Source organism: Budorcas taxicolor, chromosome 19 (assembly GCF_023091745.1).
Source record: "Budorcas taxicolor isolate Tak-1 chromosome 19, Takin1.1, whole genome shotgun sequence".
Lineage (NCBI taxonomy): Eukaryota > Metazoa > Chordata > Mammalia > Artiodactyla > Bovidae > Budorcas > Budorcas taxicolor.
Window position 1 is genome coordinate 56,129,126 of NC_068928.1, and position 18,500 is coordinate 56,147,625.

At 50.6% G+C, this 18,500-nt stretch overlaps 1 protein-coding gene across 1 annotated transcript in view; it reads left to right on the forward strand.

Moving 5' to 3' along the window:
* Positions 1-1,312: 1,312 nt before the first annotated feature.
* The window catches only part of LOC128065474 (CMRF35-like molecule 2), a 32,312-nt gene continuing 15,124 nt past the window's right edge, over positions 1,313-18,500 (forward strand). Inside the window, exons 1-5 of the mRNA XM_052658648.1 lie at positions 1,313-1,352; positions 6,880-7,227; positions 7,596-7,707; positions 8,797-8,943; positions 13,061-13,132. Of these exons, the coding sequence (XP_052514608.1) occupies positions 1,313-1,352; positions 6,880-7,227; positions 7,596-7,707; positions 8,797-8,943; positions 13,061-13,132 (719 nt within the window). The remainder of the gene's footprint in view (positions 1,353-6,879; positions 7,228-7,595; positions 7,708-8,796; positions 8,944-13,060; positions 13,133-18,500) is intronic.

The window sequence follows — 18,500 nt, forward strand, 5'->3', positions numbered from 1 at the left end:
GATTCCATGAGGCTTCCCTTCACTCTGATTTGAGGCTGTAGGGTCTCTTTACAGATGCCAGCTTTTGGCAGGGAGCTCCAGCTCCTGCCTAATATAGACCTGAGACATCGGCTCCTGGCCCTGAGTGGCTGTTTCTTCATTTATTTGGATATTTATTGATTTATCTGGCTGTGTGTGTCTTAGCTGTGGCATGTGGTCGAACGCAGACCCCCTGCGCTGGGAAAGCGGAGTCTTAGCTCCTGGACCTCCCGGTCCCAAGTGGCTGTTTAAATGCCCCTCTCACCTCCTGAAACAGAACTATCCATTTCTAATAGTTTCCATTAGCTGTTCGGTATCAGGTCCCACTCCTGGTCTTGACTTTCAATTCCCTTTCCATTTCTGGCACTTGGGGATGTTCTTTGGATGATTTTGACCTCAGTTATATATTACAACTTTCAGAGTTGTGTTTTATACAGAATTCCTATTTGGGTCTAGGAGGAAGTCTCTGTATTGACTCATCTACCATAGTGGGTGCGCTTTCTTATTGGATTTTAGTGAAATGTGACCACATTAGTCATATTTTATATATATTTTAAGCCATCAGCACTTGATTTTGCTTACTCGGATTTCCTTTACTTTATAAACAGCTCCAGGATCATATTGAGAAATTAAAAAAAGAAAGCAGAAGAAAACAACAGAAAAGCAAGACCGAAGGGACTGGAAATTTGTTTGATCCTCTTGGTGGATCAAATAACGTGAGAACCATAGCCTCCCTCCAGCTGTTATCAGTGTTGAAGAAATGACACAGGAGAAGGGGCTACCCTGATGGCCCAGTGGCTAAGGCTCTGCACTCCCGGTGCAGGGGGCTCCGGATCGATCCCTGGTCGGGGAACTAAGATCCCACGTGTGATGTGGTGTGTCCAGAAACAAAACAAAGCAACAGCAACAGCAAAAGTAGGCAGCCAGAGAGGAGGGAAGACAGAGAAAGGCAAGGGGCAAGGGGGCTCCTCTGTTGCTTTATATCTCGGGATTGAGATCATGAAGGCTCAAGGTGTGAGCCAAACCTTATATTGTCACTAAATGGACAAAAAAATGGGTAGATTTCTCTCGTTGATTTGTCTGTTCTCTGAAGTGTCGCTTGCCACCCTTCCCCTTTTTCTAAGTAAGGCTTCAAATTAGGAAGTAGCTAAGAGATTATAAGGGAAGTAAATGAGCAAGTAACACACAGGAATGTTGAACAAGTGGAAGGTGGGTGACCCGGGCTCTGTTGTCGACACCTAGACTTCAGCTGGGACCTGGATCCTCTGGGGCCACCTGCCAGGGAAATAGGACCATGTGGCTGCCCTCAGCTCTTCTCCTTCTCTGCCTCCCAGGTGAGTGGGGCTGGGGCCTTTGGGAACTTGGTATTGCAGAGGGCAGGACCGTGGAAGGGTATAGAAGGTCTGTCCTGGGTTCAAGCCAGAGGCAGAGCATCAGCAGAAATGGGAGGGACACATCAATTCATCTGTCTGTATATCCTTTTATACATTCAAACATTCATCTTATGGTCCTACACACACTTGTGGAGCAGCATCTGTGTGCCTTCATGCACTTATTGAGCACCAACTGTGTGCCAGGACTGTTCTGAATGCGGTAGTTCAGAGCAGTTTCTGCACTCAGGGACTCGTGGTTGGATGAAGGTGTCAAGTTCCTATGCTACTGCATGAAACTAGGGCTTCCCTGCTAGCTCAGACAGTAAAGAATCTGCCTGTAATGCAGGAGGTGTGGATTCGATCCCTGGGTTAGGAAGATTCCCCCGGAGAAGGGAATGGCAACCTACTCCAGTATTCTTTTTAATTAAAAAAAAAAAAGAACTTATTTATGGCTGCACTGGGTCTTTGTCACTTTCTCTAGTTGTGGCGAGCGGGGGCTACTCTGCTGTGGTGTGGCTTCTTGTTGCGGTGGCGTCTCGTTCCAGAGCACAGGCTCGAGGTGTGCAGCCTCAGTACTTGCCCTGCACCATGTAGGATCTTGCCTGCCCAGGCACTGAATCCACATCCCCTGTCTTAGCAGGCAGATTCTTAGCCACTGGCCCACCAGGGGAGTCCCCCGCTCCAGTATTCTTGCCTGGAGAATTCCCTGGACCGAGGAGCCTGGAGGGCTACAGTCATTGGGGTCTCAAAGAGTCAGACAAGTGTAGAACTTGCTATAGAAGAGGTTCACTCATATGGTGATGAGTGTGCACACAGGACCCCCAGTTCTGCTCCTGGAAGGATACAGGTCCCCCTAAAGCATCACTGGGAGTTAGTCTGGAAGGATGAATGAGTCAGCTGAGTGGAAAATCGGAGTAGCTAATGCCAAAGCGTGGAGATGCTGGAGACCATAGAAAGCTCAGGAAGGAGCAGCCGCTCTGTTTGGTCAGGGCTCCGTTGAAGGGGGTATGAAAGATTTATCAGGAGGGATGAACGAAGAGTCTAGAAGGGCAACCTCAGCTTCTACGTTAACTCCCTCCTGGAAGAGCATGATCAAATTGTTCCTCAAAGGTTGAATTTTCAGAAGAGAAAATCTTTAAAGAGACATTCAAAGTGCATGAGAGCACATTTTTAACATTAATTTTTACTGGGGCAGAGCTGATTCACAGTGATGCATCAGCTTCTGTAGTACAGTCTAGTGAGTCAGCCGTATGTACACATATACCCCCCTTTTTTGGGTTTCCTTCCCATTTAGGTCACCATGGAGCACTGAATAGAGTTCCTTGAGCCATACAGGAGGGTCTCACATCTGCTTCATACATAGTAACGTGTGTATGACTGTCTCACTCTCCCAATCTGTCCCATCCGCCCCACTTTCCACCCTTGCTGTCCGCATGTTTGTTCCCTACATCTGCGGCTCTGCTTTGCAAATAAGATCGTCTATACCATTTTTTCTAGATTCCACATATATGCATTAATATATGATATTTGTAAGTTTAAGATAAAGATTAGAGGGTTTTCTTCATGCTTTTAGAGTAATTTTTTTTGTTAGGTTCCCTCACAAAATGTAGAGCCTGCCCAATGTAATGACAGATTCTTCTGGAAAAGTGGGTGGAAAAAGGAGAGATTTTGAGGATCTATTTAAAGGATCTATATCTACATACCATATGTATAGAATATATTACACATTATAACGAAGTCACTTTGTTGTACAGCCCGAAACTAATGCAACATTGTTTATCAACTATACTCCAAAATAAAAACTTTTTTTTAAAAAAAAGTAAAAAAGGAAAAAGAAACCAGTCATGGGCTAGAGTATTCACACCTTGGAAATTGGCAAACGCTACAAATCAGGCTTCTCCCCTAGAGAGTTGGTTTACCAGCATATCAGTGCTTGTTTAAATCTTCTTGCTTAAATCTAAGAAAATGTTTACGTGCCCCAGCCTGGGTGCAGCTAAACTGAAGATGGAAACTTCTTCCCACCCTTTCTGAGGAACTGGCTGAACTCTCCAGACCCACAGCCTCATTTTTCCATCTTAAGAACATTTGCAGCTGATGTTTCCCATGGGCTAAGATTGGAACTTTGAAGTCACTTGTAAAGATTTAAATTTCGGTTCTTCTTTTTCATCCCAGCTCCCTCCTCCACCCTGTGCACCCGTCTGGGGTTACAAACATGGTATGGAGAAAATGTGATTACTTTAAATTTATGGAGGGCACCCAAGGGGGTTGTCAGGGATATAAAGAAAGATGGCAAGGGCGATTCCAGAGCAGAGAGAAAAAGAATGGAGATGGAGGAAGTGAATTCCGATATAAAATGAGCAAGAAAAGAACTTATATTTATTAAGCTCTTTACAACCTGCAAACACTTTCAAACCTATGGTACAATTTAGCCCTCTGAGCAACTTTTCAAAAACTTGTATTGGATTGCAGTTGATTTACAATGTTGTGTACAGCATTCAGGTGCATAGAGAAGTGAATCAGTCATGCGTGTATAAGTCAAAGTCGCTCAGTCGTGTGTGACTCTTTGCGACCCCATGGACTGTAGCCCACCAGGCTTCTCTGTCCGTGGAATTCTCTAAGCGAGAATACTGAAGCAGGTAGCCATTCCCTTCTCCAAGGAACCTTCCCAACCTAGGGATCAAGCCTGCGTCTCTTGCTTTGCAGGCTGCTTCCCTGCTGGTCAGCAGTAAAGAATCTGCCTGCAACACATTCACAGGTATCCACCCTTTTTTAGGTCCTTTTCCATGTAGGCCATTATGGAGTACAGAGTAGAGTTCCCCGTGCTATACAGTAGGTTCTTGTTAGTTACCTATTTTATATACAGTAGTCTGTATATTTCAATCCCCACCTCCCAATTTATCCTTTCCCCCACTTTCCCCCTGGTGACCGTCACACTGCTTCCTACCTCTGTGACTCTCTGTACCATGTTTTAGATCCCACAGATAAGCAATATCATATGATGCTTGTCTTTGTCTGACTGGCTTCACTCAGTAGGACAAACTCTAGATCCATCCATGTTGCTGCAAGTGGTATTAGTTCATCCTTTTTTATGGATGAGTAACATTCCATTGCGTATGTCCTACATCTTTACCCATTCCCCTGTCGATGGACATTTAGGTTGCTTCCAGGTCTTGGCTGTTGTAAATACTTCTGTAGTGAACGCTGGGGGTGTGTGTATCTTTTTGAATTATGGCTTCTTCTGGACATATGCCCAGCAGTGGGATGGCTGGCTCACATGGTAGCTCTATTTTTAGTTTTTAAAGGAACCTTCCTGCCGTTCCCCTCTGAGTAACTGCATGATGCGGGGCAGTTAGTATCATTCCCACTTCACAGATAAAACCTTGAAGGGATTAGTGACATATCCAGTAAGTGAAAGAACTGAAAATTAAATCCAGATGAGCCTCCTCCCCAGGGCTCTTTCCAACGCCCACGGGGTATCTAGAACAAAGCAAAGCCTGTGATATTCACAAAACCGCTCACGGTGCGTCCTGCAGATTGCTCTGCTGACCACCTAGTGTTTCCATTATGAACTCATTGCTCTCCGACTTGAGCTCCTGTAAGCAACCAGCAAACACTTTCCTTAAGAAAGGCACACATGAATTTATACAGTCCCACGTAAGACCTGCTAATCTTGCATCCAGGCACTTTCTAGCAGGACAGAGGAGAGTACTTTCTTGGAATTAGTAGAATCTTCTTTTCTTTTTCTTAACTTCTGGTGTCCAGAATGGGTTGGTCTTGGCTGGATGCCTTCTCATCATTGGTCCATACAAGGCCCTCTTTTATGTTAAAGTGAAGTCGCTCAGTCGTGTCCGACTCTTTGTGACCCCATGGACTGTAGCCTACAAAGCTCCTCCATCCATGGGATTTTCCAGGCAATAGTACTGGAGTGGGTTGCCATTTCCTTCTCCAGGGGATCTTCCCGGCCCAGGAATCAAACCTGGGTCTCCTGCATTGCAGGCAGATGCTTTACCCTCTGAGCCATCAGGGAAGTCCTTCTTTTATGTTAATCATACATAATTTAGCAAACCTCTGTGAGGTCACTGGCCAACCCAAGAACTGGGATGCTACCTATAACTTAGACCTACCAGCTCCTTCCCAATCCAATCTGGCTTCCTCATTCAAACACCAGTATCTTGGTATCACTTGTCAACATATTTCATGGACACTTTTGATATATTTGTGGGTTAGGTAGAAAATTGGGCTGAGCTATTATAATCCACCTTCTAAATCTGAGGGTCTGTGATGAGAGATTTATTTTTTCTCCCTTGAGAACATGTGGAGAGCAGAGTAGACAAGAAGTCATACTCTTTAAACAATGTGTTGGCTTCATCAGGCCGTGGCTGTGGCGCGTGAGGCCTCTGGCTGCCAGGTGGTCTTTTGTTGTGCGTCATGGACTCTCTAGTTGCAGTGTGAGGGTTCGTCTATGCTAAGGCTGAAGCACTGGGATATTAGCTCCCTGACCGAGGATCAAACCCACGTCCCCTGCATTACAAGGCGGATTCTTAACCAGTGGACCACCAGGGAAATCCCAAGAAGTTATCCTCTTAAAGAAATAGTTTGAATTACAAAACACCCAGGATGGAGAAATCTTACTTCAAAGGGAAGTGTTTTGGTTACATGCCCAAACCTCATGCCTGGCAGAGGTTGGAGGGTTAAGGACAGGGCAAGATATTAAAAAGCATGGATGGACCTAGAGAGTGTCACACTGTGTGAAGTCGGTCAGAGAAGGAGAAACATTGCGTGACATCCCTTACATGTGGAATCTAAAAAGAAATGATGCAAAGAGACTTACAAAATAGAAAGAGACTCACAGGCCTCGAGAACAAACTTATGGTTGCCGGGGGGGACGAATGGGAGGAGAGGGTACTTGAGGAGTTTGGGATGGACATGTACACACTGCTGTATTTAAAATGGAGAACCAACAAGGACCTACTGTGTAGCACGGGGGACTCTGCTCAATGTTATGGGGCAGCCTGGTGGGAGGGGAGTTTGGGGGAGAATGGATACACGTGTATTTACAGTCCCTTTCCTGTTCACCTGAAACAAATTGTTCCTGTTCACCCATCATGATGTTGTTAATTGGCTATATCCCAATAGAAATTCAAAGTTTAAATTAAAACAAAACAAGCAAACAACAAAAAAGAACAGGGCAGGACTGCCAGCCCTCTCTACTCCCACCTCCAACCATGGCCCGACTCCCCTTGTTCCCAGGGACAGGGTGCCTGTGCAGCCAGGCAGCGTGTCTGGGCTCGCTGGGCACAGGTCTGAGCTGGCCCTGCTGACCGCAGTCTCTGGCTTAGGTCTTAAATCAAGGTGTCTCTCCAGGTCCCCGTCCCTGAGCCTGGAATGGTCCACGCCTCCCTGGTAACTTTCCCCTTGGGCTTCAAGCAAACAGCTGCTGGTGGGGCCTCTTGGGACGGAGTCCTGGGATCTGACTTGTGTTTTCCAGGCTGTCTGTCACTGACGGGCCCTGGCTCTGTGGCGGGCACCACGGGGAGCTCTCTGCAGGTCCGGTGTCAGTATGAGAAGGCATACAAGGGGCATAACAAATATTGGTGCCGAGGAAAGTATGGCAGAGGGTGTCGCAAGATTGTGGAGACCAAAGGAGAAGAGAAAGAAAAGAGGAATGGCCGCGTGTCCATCAGAGACCACGTGGATAACCTGACCTTCACAGTGACCATGGAGAACCTCAACATGAATGACGCTGGATCCTACTGGTGTCGAATTCAGACCATCTGGATCCTGGACGTGCTGTCCTGGGACCCCTCGGTCCAGGTTGAGGTGTCTGTTTTCCCAGGTAAGAGCTCCCTTTGGTCCAGCAGCAGAGCTTATGGGAAAAGAGTGGGCTTGTGGACAAAGATGGGGGACGAGGATGAACAGTGTCCTGGGTCTTGTCCTCTGTCTCAGCAGTGTTGGGAGGAGCCTAGAGTGTGCTCAGGGAGAAAGGCAGCTGACCCTTCAGCTTTGGCATGGGCTGGGGGGCATAGGTACCCCACACAGGGCACCATCCTTGCCCTTACAGAGAGGCAGAGACCCCTGAACATACTGACTCGCTTCGGTAGAAAGTGGTGGTCACTGGATGATTCTGTGTGACGTGAGAGCCACGTGGGTGCTTAGTGTGGGATTGGGGAAAGAGTGATGCCTGAGCCATGCTTTGATCTCCAGCACCAAGTACCACCCCAGGGAACACCGCCTGTCTGGCTGTACCGGACACCCTCCAGACAGTGAATGATGGACAGAACCTCAGCACCAAGGAGATGTTGACCCACTGCCCGGGGTAAGGGCCTGGGAGACCGTGGGGGAGGAGGGTCAGCAGCCTCAGGGGCCCTCGGCCCGGGCCTGGGGCGGGGCCTGGCAGCACACCGTGACCTTTGTACCTCACCCTTCGCTGGGTTTCCCTCCAGCTCTGGTTCTGATGTTTATATTCTCCAAAGCTGCACGCGGAGTGGAAAACAGCACCCGTTCTGTGAACCCTCTCCCCTGAGGGGCAGCTGCACGGACACAGACGGAGGCTAGTTTCAGGTGGACTTGAAGCCCCTCCTCCCATCCCCACCCTCCCTGTCTCCCTTCTCACCGGGCTGTGGATGCAGAGGCCTGATTCCACGGTCCCTAACCCAGGCTCTCATCTAAAGTTCTTTGCTCTACCAGAGATTCTGCTTCCAGGAGCTGCCTGTGGGGGTCTGTGGGAGGTGCGCTGGTTCCAGGCTGACATTTGGGTCTGTCTCCTCCTTCCAAAGATACCCAGAAGGGCTGTGATGCTGCTGTCAGACCGTGAAGGGAATGAGGGGGCGAGGGCTTTAAAGTGTGGGTGAGGACTGCTTTCAAGAAGTCAGCTGATAACAGGGAAAACTATGTGTGCAGGAAAGGGATGGAGAAGATGAGTTTGGACGCACACTTCTGAAAGTGGGCACTGCCCAGTCCCTCTCCTCCTTCCGTTCCCTCCCCTCCCCTTAAGGAGAGTCCCAAGGGCAGTTCCTGAGGCAGGAATGATGACAGGAGTCCCAGAGAGGGGCTGCCCTGACTTGGGTCTTCCGGGTTTGTTCCTGAGTTATCTAGGAACTTCCCTGGTGGCTCAGATGGTAAAGCATCTGCCTACAATCCGGGAGACCCAGGTTCAATCCCTGGGTCAGGAAGATCCCCTGGAGAAGGAAATGGCAACCCGCTCCAGTACTCTTGCCTGGAAAATCCCATGGATGGAGAAGCCTGGTGGGCTACAGTCCATGGGGTTGCAAACAGCTGGAGACAACTGAGCGACTTCACTTTATCTAGGCTCTAGTGTCGGGGCGCAGGGAGAAGTGGGGTGGGAAGGGACCTGGGACCTCCTCCAGAGGAGGCAGCTCGCTTCCAGTCACCGTGTCTCCCACAGGTCCCGGCTCAGCAATATCCACTTCCTGCTCCTGGTCTTCCTGAAGCTGCCCCTGTTCCTGGGCATGGTCGGGGCTGTCCTCTGGGTGAACAGACCTCAGAGGCACCCTGGAGGAAGGGAGAGACAGCTTGACCCTGGAAGTCCACCGTGCAGTGTGCCGTTCCCAGGAATGCCCTGTCCAGGAATACAGCTCTTCAGACTGGACAAGAGAGACCTTCAGATTCTGGGCTCCAGGGCAGGGGGACAGCAGTTGCTAGATTGTGGAAGGACTCAGGTCTTCTGGGGGCACTGGTCCAGGGAGGGTCCTGGATCTTAGAAGACACTCGTTCTGAGTCCTTGGGTGAGGAAGGGCTCAGCCACCCCTGCCCTTGCTTGGGGGTTCTCTTTACTCCTTCCCAGATATCCTGATTCCTGGGCTTCACACCCACCTCCCAAGGGCAAGAATTCTCTGGAAGTTGTGTGCTCAGAGGCCTGACATTTTACTCTTCCCCTTGGCACAAAAGCTTCTTGGTTCAGCACTGCCAGGGAAATGACCACCTCCTCCCTGCAGACAGGAGGCTCCCTGAGGACACACCCCTCCCAGCTTCAGTCCTGGGCTCACAGGGCTCCATCTGCTCCTCTGGGACAATTCCAAGGGAGTTTAGTCCTGACAGAGTTTGCTCATGCAGCTGTCTTGTGAGTTCAGGGTTATTTCCTCTTTTCCAACGCCTCTTGGGCTTCAAACCTACTTGTGTCCTTGTGACCGACGTGTGACTTGGCTGAGTGCATCTCTGTCTGGCTCAGCCACAACTGAGCAGCTTCAAGTTAAACTTCTGGGGCTGTTTGGAACAGTAATGGTAGAAGGAGGCAGTGGATACCTCTAGTGTCACTCCGGGAATTCCCTAACTTGGAGAGTCTCCCATGCACAGAGTCGATGAAGAGTCCAGGTTTATTCAGTTTAGGAGAAGTCTGGTTGAGACCATCCATCAACAATTAACCATTTTTGCAGAAGAGGCAGACATAGCTTCAAACACAGGGTAGAGGACACAGAGGAAAGGAGATGCTTTACCATGCTGGGATCATACGACACCACCATAAGCACAGGCACCCTTAGCCCAGGGGAGTGCTCAGTTGCTTCTTGGATGCGTATCCATTACTCCTCCCTGACGTATGCAGGCAAGTCGCACAGCCTGTCAACACTTCCGCTCACCTTTCTGCATCCAGAGTGACCCTTTTCCTCTGAGAGCTCCTCTGAGCACTGAGTTCTCAGGCAGGGCTGCTGTTCTCTGAACCTGAGCTCTGATGTGGCTCCCATAAGGGTGCGTACATTCATGGCATCTCAGGGAGAGCTGGGGCTGGCCCCAGACTCGGCTGAAGGAAAACCTCGTTCTAAAGAGGCACATACTAATCGTGACTATAAAATATACACAGGGTGGTATAGGAAGCACAATAATGGGCAAGAGAAGAGCTTGCAATGCACCTCATAAGGAAGATAAACTCACAAGTCAGTAGAGCACAGGCAGGGCTGGCAAGCACCATGGGGCAATCACAGGCGAGCTGCTCCATGATGTCAGAGGGGAAAATATTATGTCACACTGGCTGGGTCGGTGGGAGGAGGTGATATTTGAGACTGACCTTAAAGGAGGTATATACTTTCAGTCGAGTTGGGTGGTAAGGTGGGGTTGGGGAGCCGGGAGAAGGAACATATTCAGAGCAACAGAAGAAGTGAAAACAAGGAGGCAGAAAATACTCATTGTAATAGTCAGGCAGAGAAGACCAATCAGCAGACTGTGAGGTTCACGTACAGTTTCCCATGGTGGAGGTGTGTTTAAGATTCTGGTGGGATGAAGTTGTGGCAGTGCAGTTTTAACTGAAAAACCTAGGAAGACCCAGTTTTAAGACCTTAGTTTTAAGGTGGGGGTGTGCTGAAGGGGTTTGGACTCCAGCGTCTACTCAGGCTTTGACTGAGACACTTGGATGAATTTGAGCAGATCAACATGGAGTCATGGATGTGTTTTAGGAAGGTTTACCCAGCTGATGAATAGGACAGTCTGATAGGAAGAGTCTGGGAATACAGAGATGTCAAGCCTGAAAGACCAGAAGGATAGGTCATCATTGAGAGAAATAGGGAAGTCGGGAGCAGGCTAGGGGGATAAAGAGCTTGGTTTTCTCCATGAGACTGGGATTACCAGGCATAGAGGAACAGTCAGAAGCTAGAGATGTGGGTTAGCAGAGTACTCATGCTGGAGTGAAGATGTGTGGGGTGGTAAACTGGAGCCCAGGGAGAGGGAGAATCATCAAGGGAAGAGTTCAGGACCAAGGACAGAGTCCTTGAAGCACCTGCAGTTAGGAGGGACTGGGGGCTTCCCAGGAAGTGCTTAGTGGTAAAGAACCTCCCTGCCAATGCAGGAGACAGTAAGAGATGCAGGTTAGATCCCCGGGTCAGAGAAGATCCCCTGAGGAAGGGCATGGCAACCCACTGCAGTATTTTTGCCTGGAGAATCCCATGGACAGGGGAGCCTGGTGGGCTAAAATCCATAGGGTTGCAAAGAGTTGAACATCACTGAACTGACTGAGCATGCACGCATGCAAGACAATAAACAAGCAATTGCATAGATCAATATTGGGAAAACAGACGTTTTTACCATGTTGAGTCTTCCATCCACAAATGAGGTGTATCTCTCAATTAATTTAAATATTCTTTGACCCCTGTCATCAGCATTTTGCAACTTTTAGCACACAGATGCTAGGCAGGTTCCATTAGATTTTTACCCAGGTGTTTCTTCTTTGGGGGGAAGCAGCTCTGAATAGTGTCTTATTTTCTACCAACTTGTTGCTAGTATCTAGAAATATGACCCTTTTGTGTGTGTATTGATTTTGCATCCTGCGATCTGGTTGAACTCATTTATTGGTTGAGCAGTTTGTTTGGTTTTTTGGTAGATTCCATGGGATTTTCTACATAGACAATTATGTCATCTGAGAAAAGGAACACTTTTATGCTTCCTTTCCAATCTTTAAGTTTTAGTGGTGTCCTGGAGGCCTGGGGAGCCCAGGGAAGGTTTAAAACACTCTGATGCCATGTAGAGGATGTGACATTGTGGATCCATTGCTTTCAGCCATTGCTACTTTTAAAAGAGAAGCTGGGGGACTTCCCTGGGGTCCAGTGGTTGAGACTCCATGCTTCCAAAGCAAGGGGTGTGGGTTCGATCCCTGGTCAGGGAATTAATATCCCAAAGGCTGCATGGCATGGCAAATAAAGAGAGAGAAGCTGGAGATGAAATCCCTCATGTTTACATATGGGCAAGAGATTCCATTAATAAAATACCATGATCAAAATGAAACATGTCTGTAAATCCATGCAAGTTACGGATACAGTCTGTGACTTCTGAGCAAAGCAGAGAATTTCAGAACCCTGTGTATCTGCCTGGTATTTATGCCTGGGGCCATATGGTGCCCTCAGCAGGCTTGGGAACTGACCTTCTCAAGAGCACAGATGGATCTATGGGGAGGGTGGGTGAGCCAGACACACGCTGGTCCAGGGCAGATTCAACTCTGCTACCTGGCTCTGTGACTGGGCACCCAGGGCCTTCACCCTTCACATCTCCTTGTTCTTATATGTGATGCAAAGGTGCTGGATCAAGACTTGTGTGTGGCAGCTTTAAAGTGTGACTTCAAAGTTCCTTGACACTCCTCCTATCAAAGGTTGGGGCTTACTTCCCCTCCTTGAGTTTGGGTGAACTAGGACTGCCTCAATCACAGACTGGAGCAATGTCTCGCAATGCTTTTCCCATTATCACCCTCCTAAAGATCCCCTGGGGAAGGAAGTGGCAACCCACTCCAGTATCCTCACCTGGGAAATCCCATGTACAGAGGAGCGTGGCAGGCTACAGTCCATGGGGTTGCAAAGAGTCGGACACGACTGAGCGACTAAACCACCAGCAAAACCGTTACTCACAGTTTGCATCTACATGTAGGGAGTCTGACCGTGACCTCCGTGAGGGGATAAAAAGGGGTCTTCCAGGTCTCTCCCCTCTATTTGCTGCCGACTCACCACTGCCAGATATATTCTAACTCTTGTGTTTGCTTTAGGGTCACTTCACACCCTCTAGAATATATGGGTCATCCTCTCACACATGAAAAATGAAACTAGTGTCCCAACGAAACAGTCTCAGAGGAGCACAGGAAATCCATAGATTTTAATAGGAAATGTACAGCACGAACGTACAGCTCACAAACACACGAACTGGGCTCTGGACCAACTCTGTCTTCAATGATCTGTGTCCAGGCCGCTCTTCCTCTCGGAGGAACGGATGCAGCAGAAGGTGGGCTTGGTGGACCCCTGGACACCCGGCCCATGGTGGGGGGTCTTTGCCCATTTAGACACACTTTAAAGCTTTTTAAAAAATAATTTTTGTGTTTATTTTTGGCCGTACGCGGTCTCTGTTGCTGGGTGTGGGCTTTCTCTAGTTGTGGTGAGCAAGGGGGCTGCTCTCCGTTGCAGCACACGGGCTTCTCATTGCAGTGGCTTGTCTTGCTGTGGGGCTCAGGCCCTGGAGCTCAGGAGTTGTGGTGCATGGGCCTACCTGCCCCGAGGCATGTGGGATCTTTTCGGGCCAAGGATTGAACCGGTGTTCCCCTGCATTGGCAGGCGGATTCCCAACTACCAGACCACCAGGGAAGTCCCAAAGCTTTTTAGTTTAATCCCAGTTTTATGTAAACCGATGGGTCTAGAATTTTGAAACCCATTGTTGGGCGGGAGCCCTGGACAAGGTCTTAGTCAATTATCTAAGAAGAGCCGCTCTCCCTCCAGAGTCATAGGGACGGAGGCATTGGAAGGACACCCCCCACTCCAGGTGAGATCACAGGGGCCTCCGAGGACCCCGTGTATGGGGGGAATGCCATCTCCTCTCCTCTCTTCGAGCCTGCAGTGGAGGCTGCAGGAGGCAGAGAGGCCCTGTCAAGTTTCCAAGGCCAGGATGAAAGGGATCTTCTCCGTAGCAGGGACACTCATCTCCTTTGGGACTGAAATCACTGCTCCTTCTCTGATAAGAAGTCAGGAGCTTCTTCTCCATCTGCTTGGCAGGCGGGCGGGTGGGCGGGTGTTGGTGGTGAGTGCACTGCGGTTCTCCAGCTCAGCCCAGCTCATTGCACCCCGGGCTGCCCCAGACTCCTGCTCAGCCACGTTGCAGCACACAGCAGGCCCCCAAGCAGGGGCACCTCCATGAAGGTCAAGAGCACCACGTGAATGTTGCAGAGGAGGACGCTTACAAGGCCCAAGTGACGGGAGTGAGCTGCGTCTTTAGGGGAGCCCTGGGCCCTGCCTCTCTGCCCCCTCCCAGAGCTCAGACCTGGGTGACAGAGGGGCAAGCCTGCGTCCCTGCTGGGGTCTCTTCAAGGGACACAGCCATTCTGCTCAAGGGCTAAGCCTTCAGGGCCTCCCTACAGGCTCGGTGCCGGGGGCTGGCACCCTTTGCTGTCTGTTACCATCCTGCCTTGAGACTGCTCCCCTCGATCCTCCTCAAATCCCCCGCAGTCTAGACCCTCTCCTGTCTTTCTGATTTGGCCTCAGCTCCCCTGGCCACCTTGTGTTGCCCTTGGTAAATCCTGCCCGTCTTTCAAGCTCAGATCTAATATCACCTCTTAGAAGCAGAGAAAGGTTCCTCAACCCCCATCAACCTGGCTGTTTATCTGTTTGGTTCTCCTGGGAGGGGTCTGTCCCTGCTCTGACCCCCATCAGACAGTGCATATAAGAAGGAATAGCTCATATAACACATACATAATTTTTAAATTGGAGGGTAATGGCTTTACAATGTTGTGTTGGTTTCTGCCATACAGCAACGTGAATCAGCCATAGATACACATATGTCCCCTCCCACTTGAGCCTCCCTCCCACCCCCGCCCCTTCTCACCCCTCTTGGGTCTTCACAGAGCACTGCGTTGAGCCCACTGGCTCTCTGTTTTACATACGGTAATGGGCTTCCCTTGTGGCTCAGATGCTGGTAAAGAATCTGCCTGCAGTGTGGCAGACCTGGGTTCTGGTTCGATCCCTGGGTCAAGAGGATCCCCTGGAGAAGGAAATGGCAACCCACTCTAGTATTCTTGCCTGGGATATCCCATGGACAGAGGAGCCTGGTGGGCTACAGTCCACGGGGTCGCAAAGAGTTGACACGACCGAGCAACTGACATGCGCAATGTATGTTTCCATGCTGCCCCCTCGGTTTGTCCCGCCCTCTGCCTCCTCTGCTGTGCCCACAAGTCTGTGGTCTATATCCGTCTCTACTGCTGCCCTGCACATAGGTTCAGCTGTGCTATTTTTCTAGATTCTACATATATGCATAATATACAATATTTAACACAATAATATACTTGTGTTACATATATATACACAGTACCCATATTTGACACTTGGTCTAGTCTCACACTGCTGGGCCCGTGGTTGTCTCTGCTCCCTGGATAGCCCCTCCCGGTACAGAAGAGAGTCTGATCCTCTCCCCGACAAGCTGTGCCAGGACCCCCCTCTCCCCGCAACACCCCCTCCCCACCCGGGGCATGCCAGCCTTGGTCTCTGCCTCCATCTGCCCTGAGCGTGGTGAGTCATGTGGTCACTACTTGCTTTCCTGAGAGAGAGAGTGGGCACGCTGCGATGCCAGCCTTAAAATAGCCCTGCACCCACTGCGCTCTTCTCACCAGTCCCAGCACAGAGGCTGCCCCGCCCTCCCTGCCCTCCACCCCCTGCCCACTGCTCCCGGCTTCTCCAGCTTCTCCTGAAGTCCTGCGTCCTGTGGCTGCAAGGGACAGTTCCCCCACAGCAGTGAGCAAGACGGAAGACGGCCTTGAAGCATCTCCCATAACCTGGTTCCATTCAGACTCATTACTGAACAAATGAGAGCCAGGGGCCCAGGCTCCAAGCAACAGGATCCTCGAGAAAGGAAGCTGGACCGCAGCAGGGGAGGAAGATGAGGGAGGGCGATTCTGGGAGGAAGGACCCAGGGAGAAACTGAACCTTGACCGTGGGAGCCGGAGGGCACCAGGCTGTGCTGGGAGGAAACTGGGACGGCTTGAGGGGGAGACGCTGCCCTTTGATGGGAGAGCTGACCTCTGAAGGGGGTGGGCTTCAGGCTGCTGTCACGCCTCTCTTCCATGTGGTGAATGTGAGAAAGCAGGGACCCTAGCTCCCCACTCCCTCCCGGAACGTCCTAACACCTGGGGAGAGAAGGACCAGAGCGTACGCCTGTGACTGTCCCGAGCAGATAAAGGACTCTCCCCTTCCCAGGTGGCTCAGTGGTAAACAATCCACCTTCCAGTGTAGCAGACTAGGGCTCCATCACTGGGTCAGGAAGATTCCCTGGGTCAGGAAGTGGCTACCCACTCCAGTATTCTTGCCTGGGAAATCCCAAGGACAGAGGACCCTGGCGGGCTACAGTCCATGGGGCCACAGAGACTGGGACACGACTCAGCACGCACACACACACAAAAGACTTCTGACCCCCAGAACCTGCGAATGTGTTATGTTACACAGCAAGGGGGGCTTCGTCATGCAGACAGGTTTAACATTGGTGATCCACTGATTTTGAAAGGGAAGCAACACAATGTAGGGAAGACTTGACGTGCTACAGCTGGCTTTGAAGCCCGAGGGGGCCCAGAGCCAAGGAATGCAGAGGCCTCTTGTTGTTTAGTCTCCTTGTTGCGCCTGGCTCTTTGCGACCCCATAGACCGTAGCCCGCCAGGCTCCTCTGTCCACAGGATTCTTCAGTCAAGAATACTGGAGTGGGTTGCCCATTTCTTCCTCTAGGCAAACTTCTCGACCCAGGGATTGAATCTGTGTCTCCTGCATAGGCAGGCGGATTCTTTACCACTGAGCCCCTTGGCAACCCTGCAGTGGCCTCTAGAAGCTGGAAAAGGCAAGGAGGTGGATGCTACCCCAGAGCCCCTGAAGGAACTCAGTCCTGCCAGCTCCTTGATTGTAGCCCAGTGAGACTTATTTCAGATTTCTGGTCTCCAGAGCTAGGAGATAATAAAATTGTGATACTTTAAGCCACCAATGGACATGAGCTTGAGTAAACTCTGGGAGTTGGTGATGGACAGGGAGGCCTGGTGTGCTGCAGTCCATGGGGTCACAAAGAGTCGGACACAACTGAGCGACTGAACTGAACTGAACTTAATTGAAGCCACCAATTTTGTGACGATGTTACAGCAGCCACAGGAAACTCACAGAGTGCTTGCCTTCTGGCACACTCGAGGTTGAACCCCACTACGCCTCCTTTTGCTTCTCTGGGTTTGCGGGGGCAGGTCAGAGGGAGACCACAGCCTTGCCTCCTGCAGCCCAGCTGGAGAGGTTTGTTCTGGTTCCTTGCAGGGAGCGGGCAGCTCTGTCAGTCCTCAGAGGCATAAACGGGGAGGGGGAAGCCCAGGACAGACGACTGTTTCTTCTCTCTGCATAGGAGACATCAGAGGCTCCACACGGGGGTCCTTGACTGAGTGCCCCAGGGAAGCAACCACTGGGCAGCCGTGGGGAAAGTCTGCAGGAGGCTGTCTCTGCTTGCCTGGTGGGGACGCTGCTCAGGGCCGTGGGTGGGCTGCTGCTGACACTCTCGGGGGCTGGAGGCGAGGAAGCCGGGCTGGCCAGGGTGTCTGCTGTCACAGGCTCAGTCACGTCTGTCGTCATGGATTCAGCCATGTCTGTGGTCACAGGTCCAGTTGTGAATGTTGTTGACAGGGAGGGTGTTGCTTTTCCTGCTGAACACACAGAACAGAGCGTGGCTCCCAAGGTGACCCAGGCGGCTCCCCTTGGCCTTCTCCACCCCCGCCCACTGCTCCCGGGCATTAAGAACCTCTCTCTCTGAGCACCACCGATCAGCCACCCTGGCCTTCTCCTGCAGCTTTTTGATTTTTATTCAAAGCATAACCTTCCTTTATTTACAGAGAATCCATTTACCACCGTGTGAGGGATTTGAGGGTGGCGGGCCAGGTGGGCATTTTACAAATATTCCAAGTCATCGCAGAGTCCTGTTGACATAGCTGAGTGTGTTAGAACCAAGTTCCCACCCCTTGGGGTTGTTTTCCTTTTTCTCTTTGGCTGCATCAGGTTGCAGTTGCAGCATGCAGGTCTCAGGTTGAGGCGTGGGGGCTTAGCTGCCCCGCAGCACGTGGGATCTTGGTTCCCCGACCAGGGACGGAACCTGCATTCTTTTCATGGGAAGGCTGACTCTTAACCATAACCACCAGGGAAGTCCTTCCTTGGGGTTTTAAATCAGGCCAAGATAGCTTTCTCTGAGTCTCGGCCTTGGCTGCAGCGGGCTCTGGGCCTCCTGCCCTGAAGCCATGTGACCCCAAGATCCCTCTCTTGGACCCGACCGAGCACCAGTGGCCTCTTCATCTCCCTGGAGTCCTTCCACTTCCAGTGGCTTCCTGTGTCACCACCCCGCCCGTGAGGACTGTCGGGCTTGGAGGGTCTCAGCCTCTGATTCTCCCAGTGCCAACTCCTCTTCCACACATCCACCCCAGCTTGGCTGCTCTTTTTCAGCTAATTTCTGGAACATTCTACAACCAGCCTACTTCTCTATTCTATATACCACATTTGCATATATTACCAAAATTGAAAAGACTTTTCTCTGCTTTCTAAGTGGGCTTAAGAATCACAGATAGGGACTTCCCTGGTGGTCCACTGACTAAGACTCCAAGCTCCCAATGCAGCCGCCTGGGTTTGAGCCCTGGTCAGGGAACTA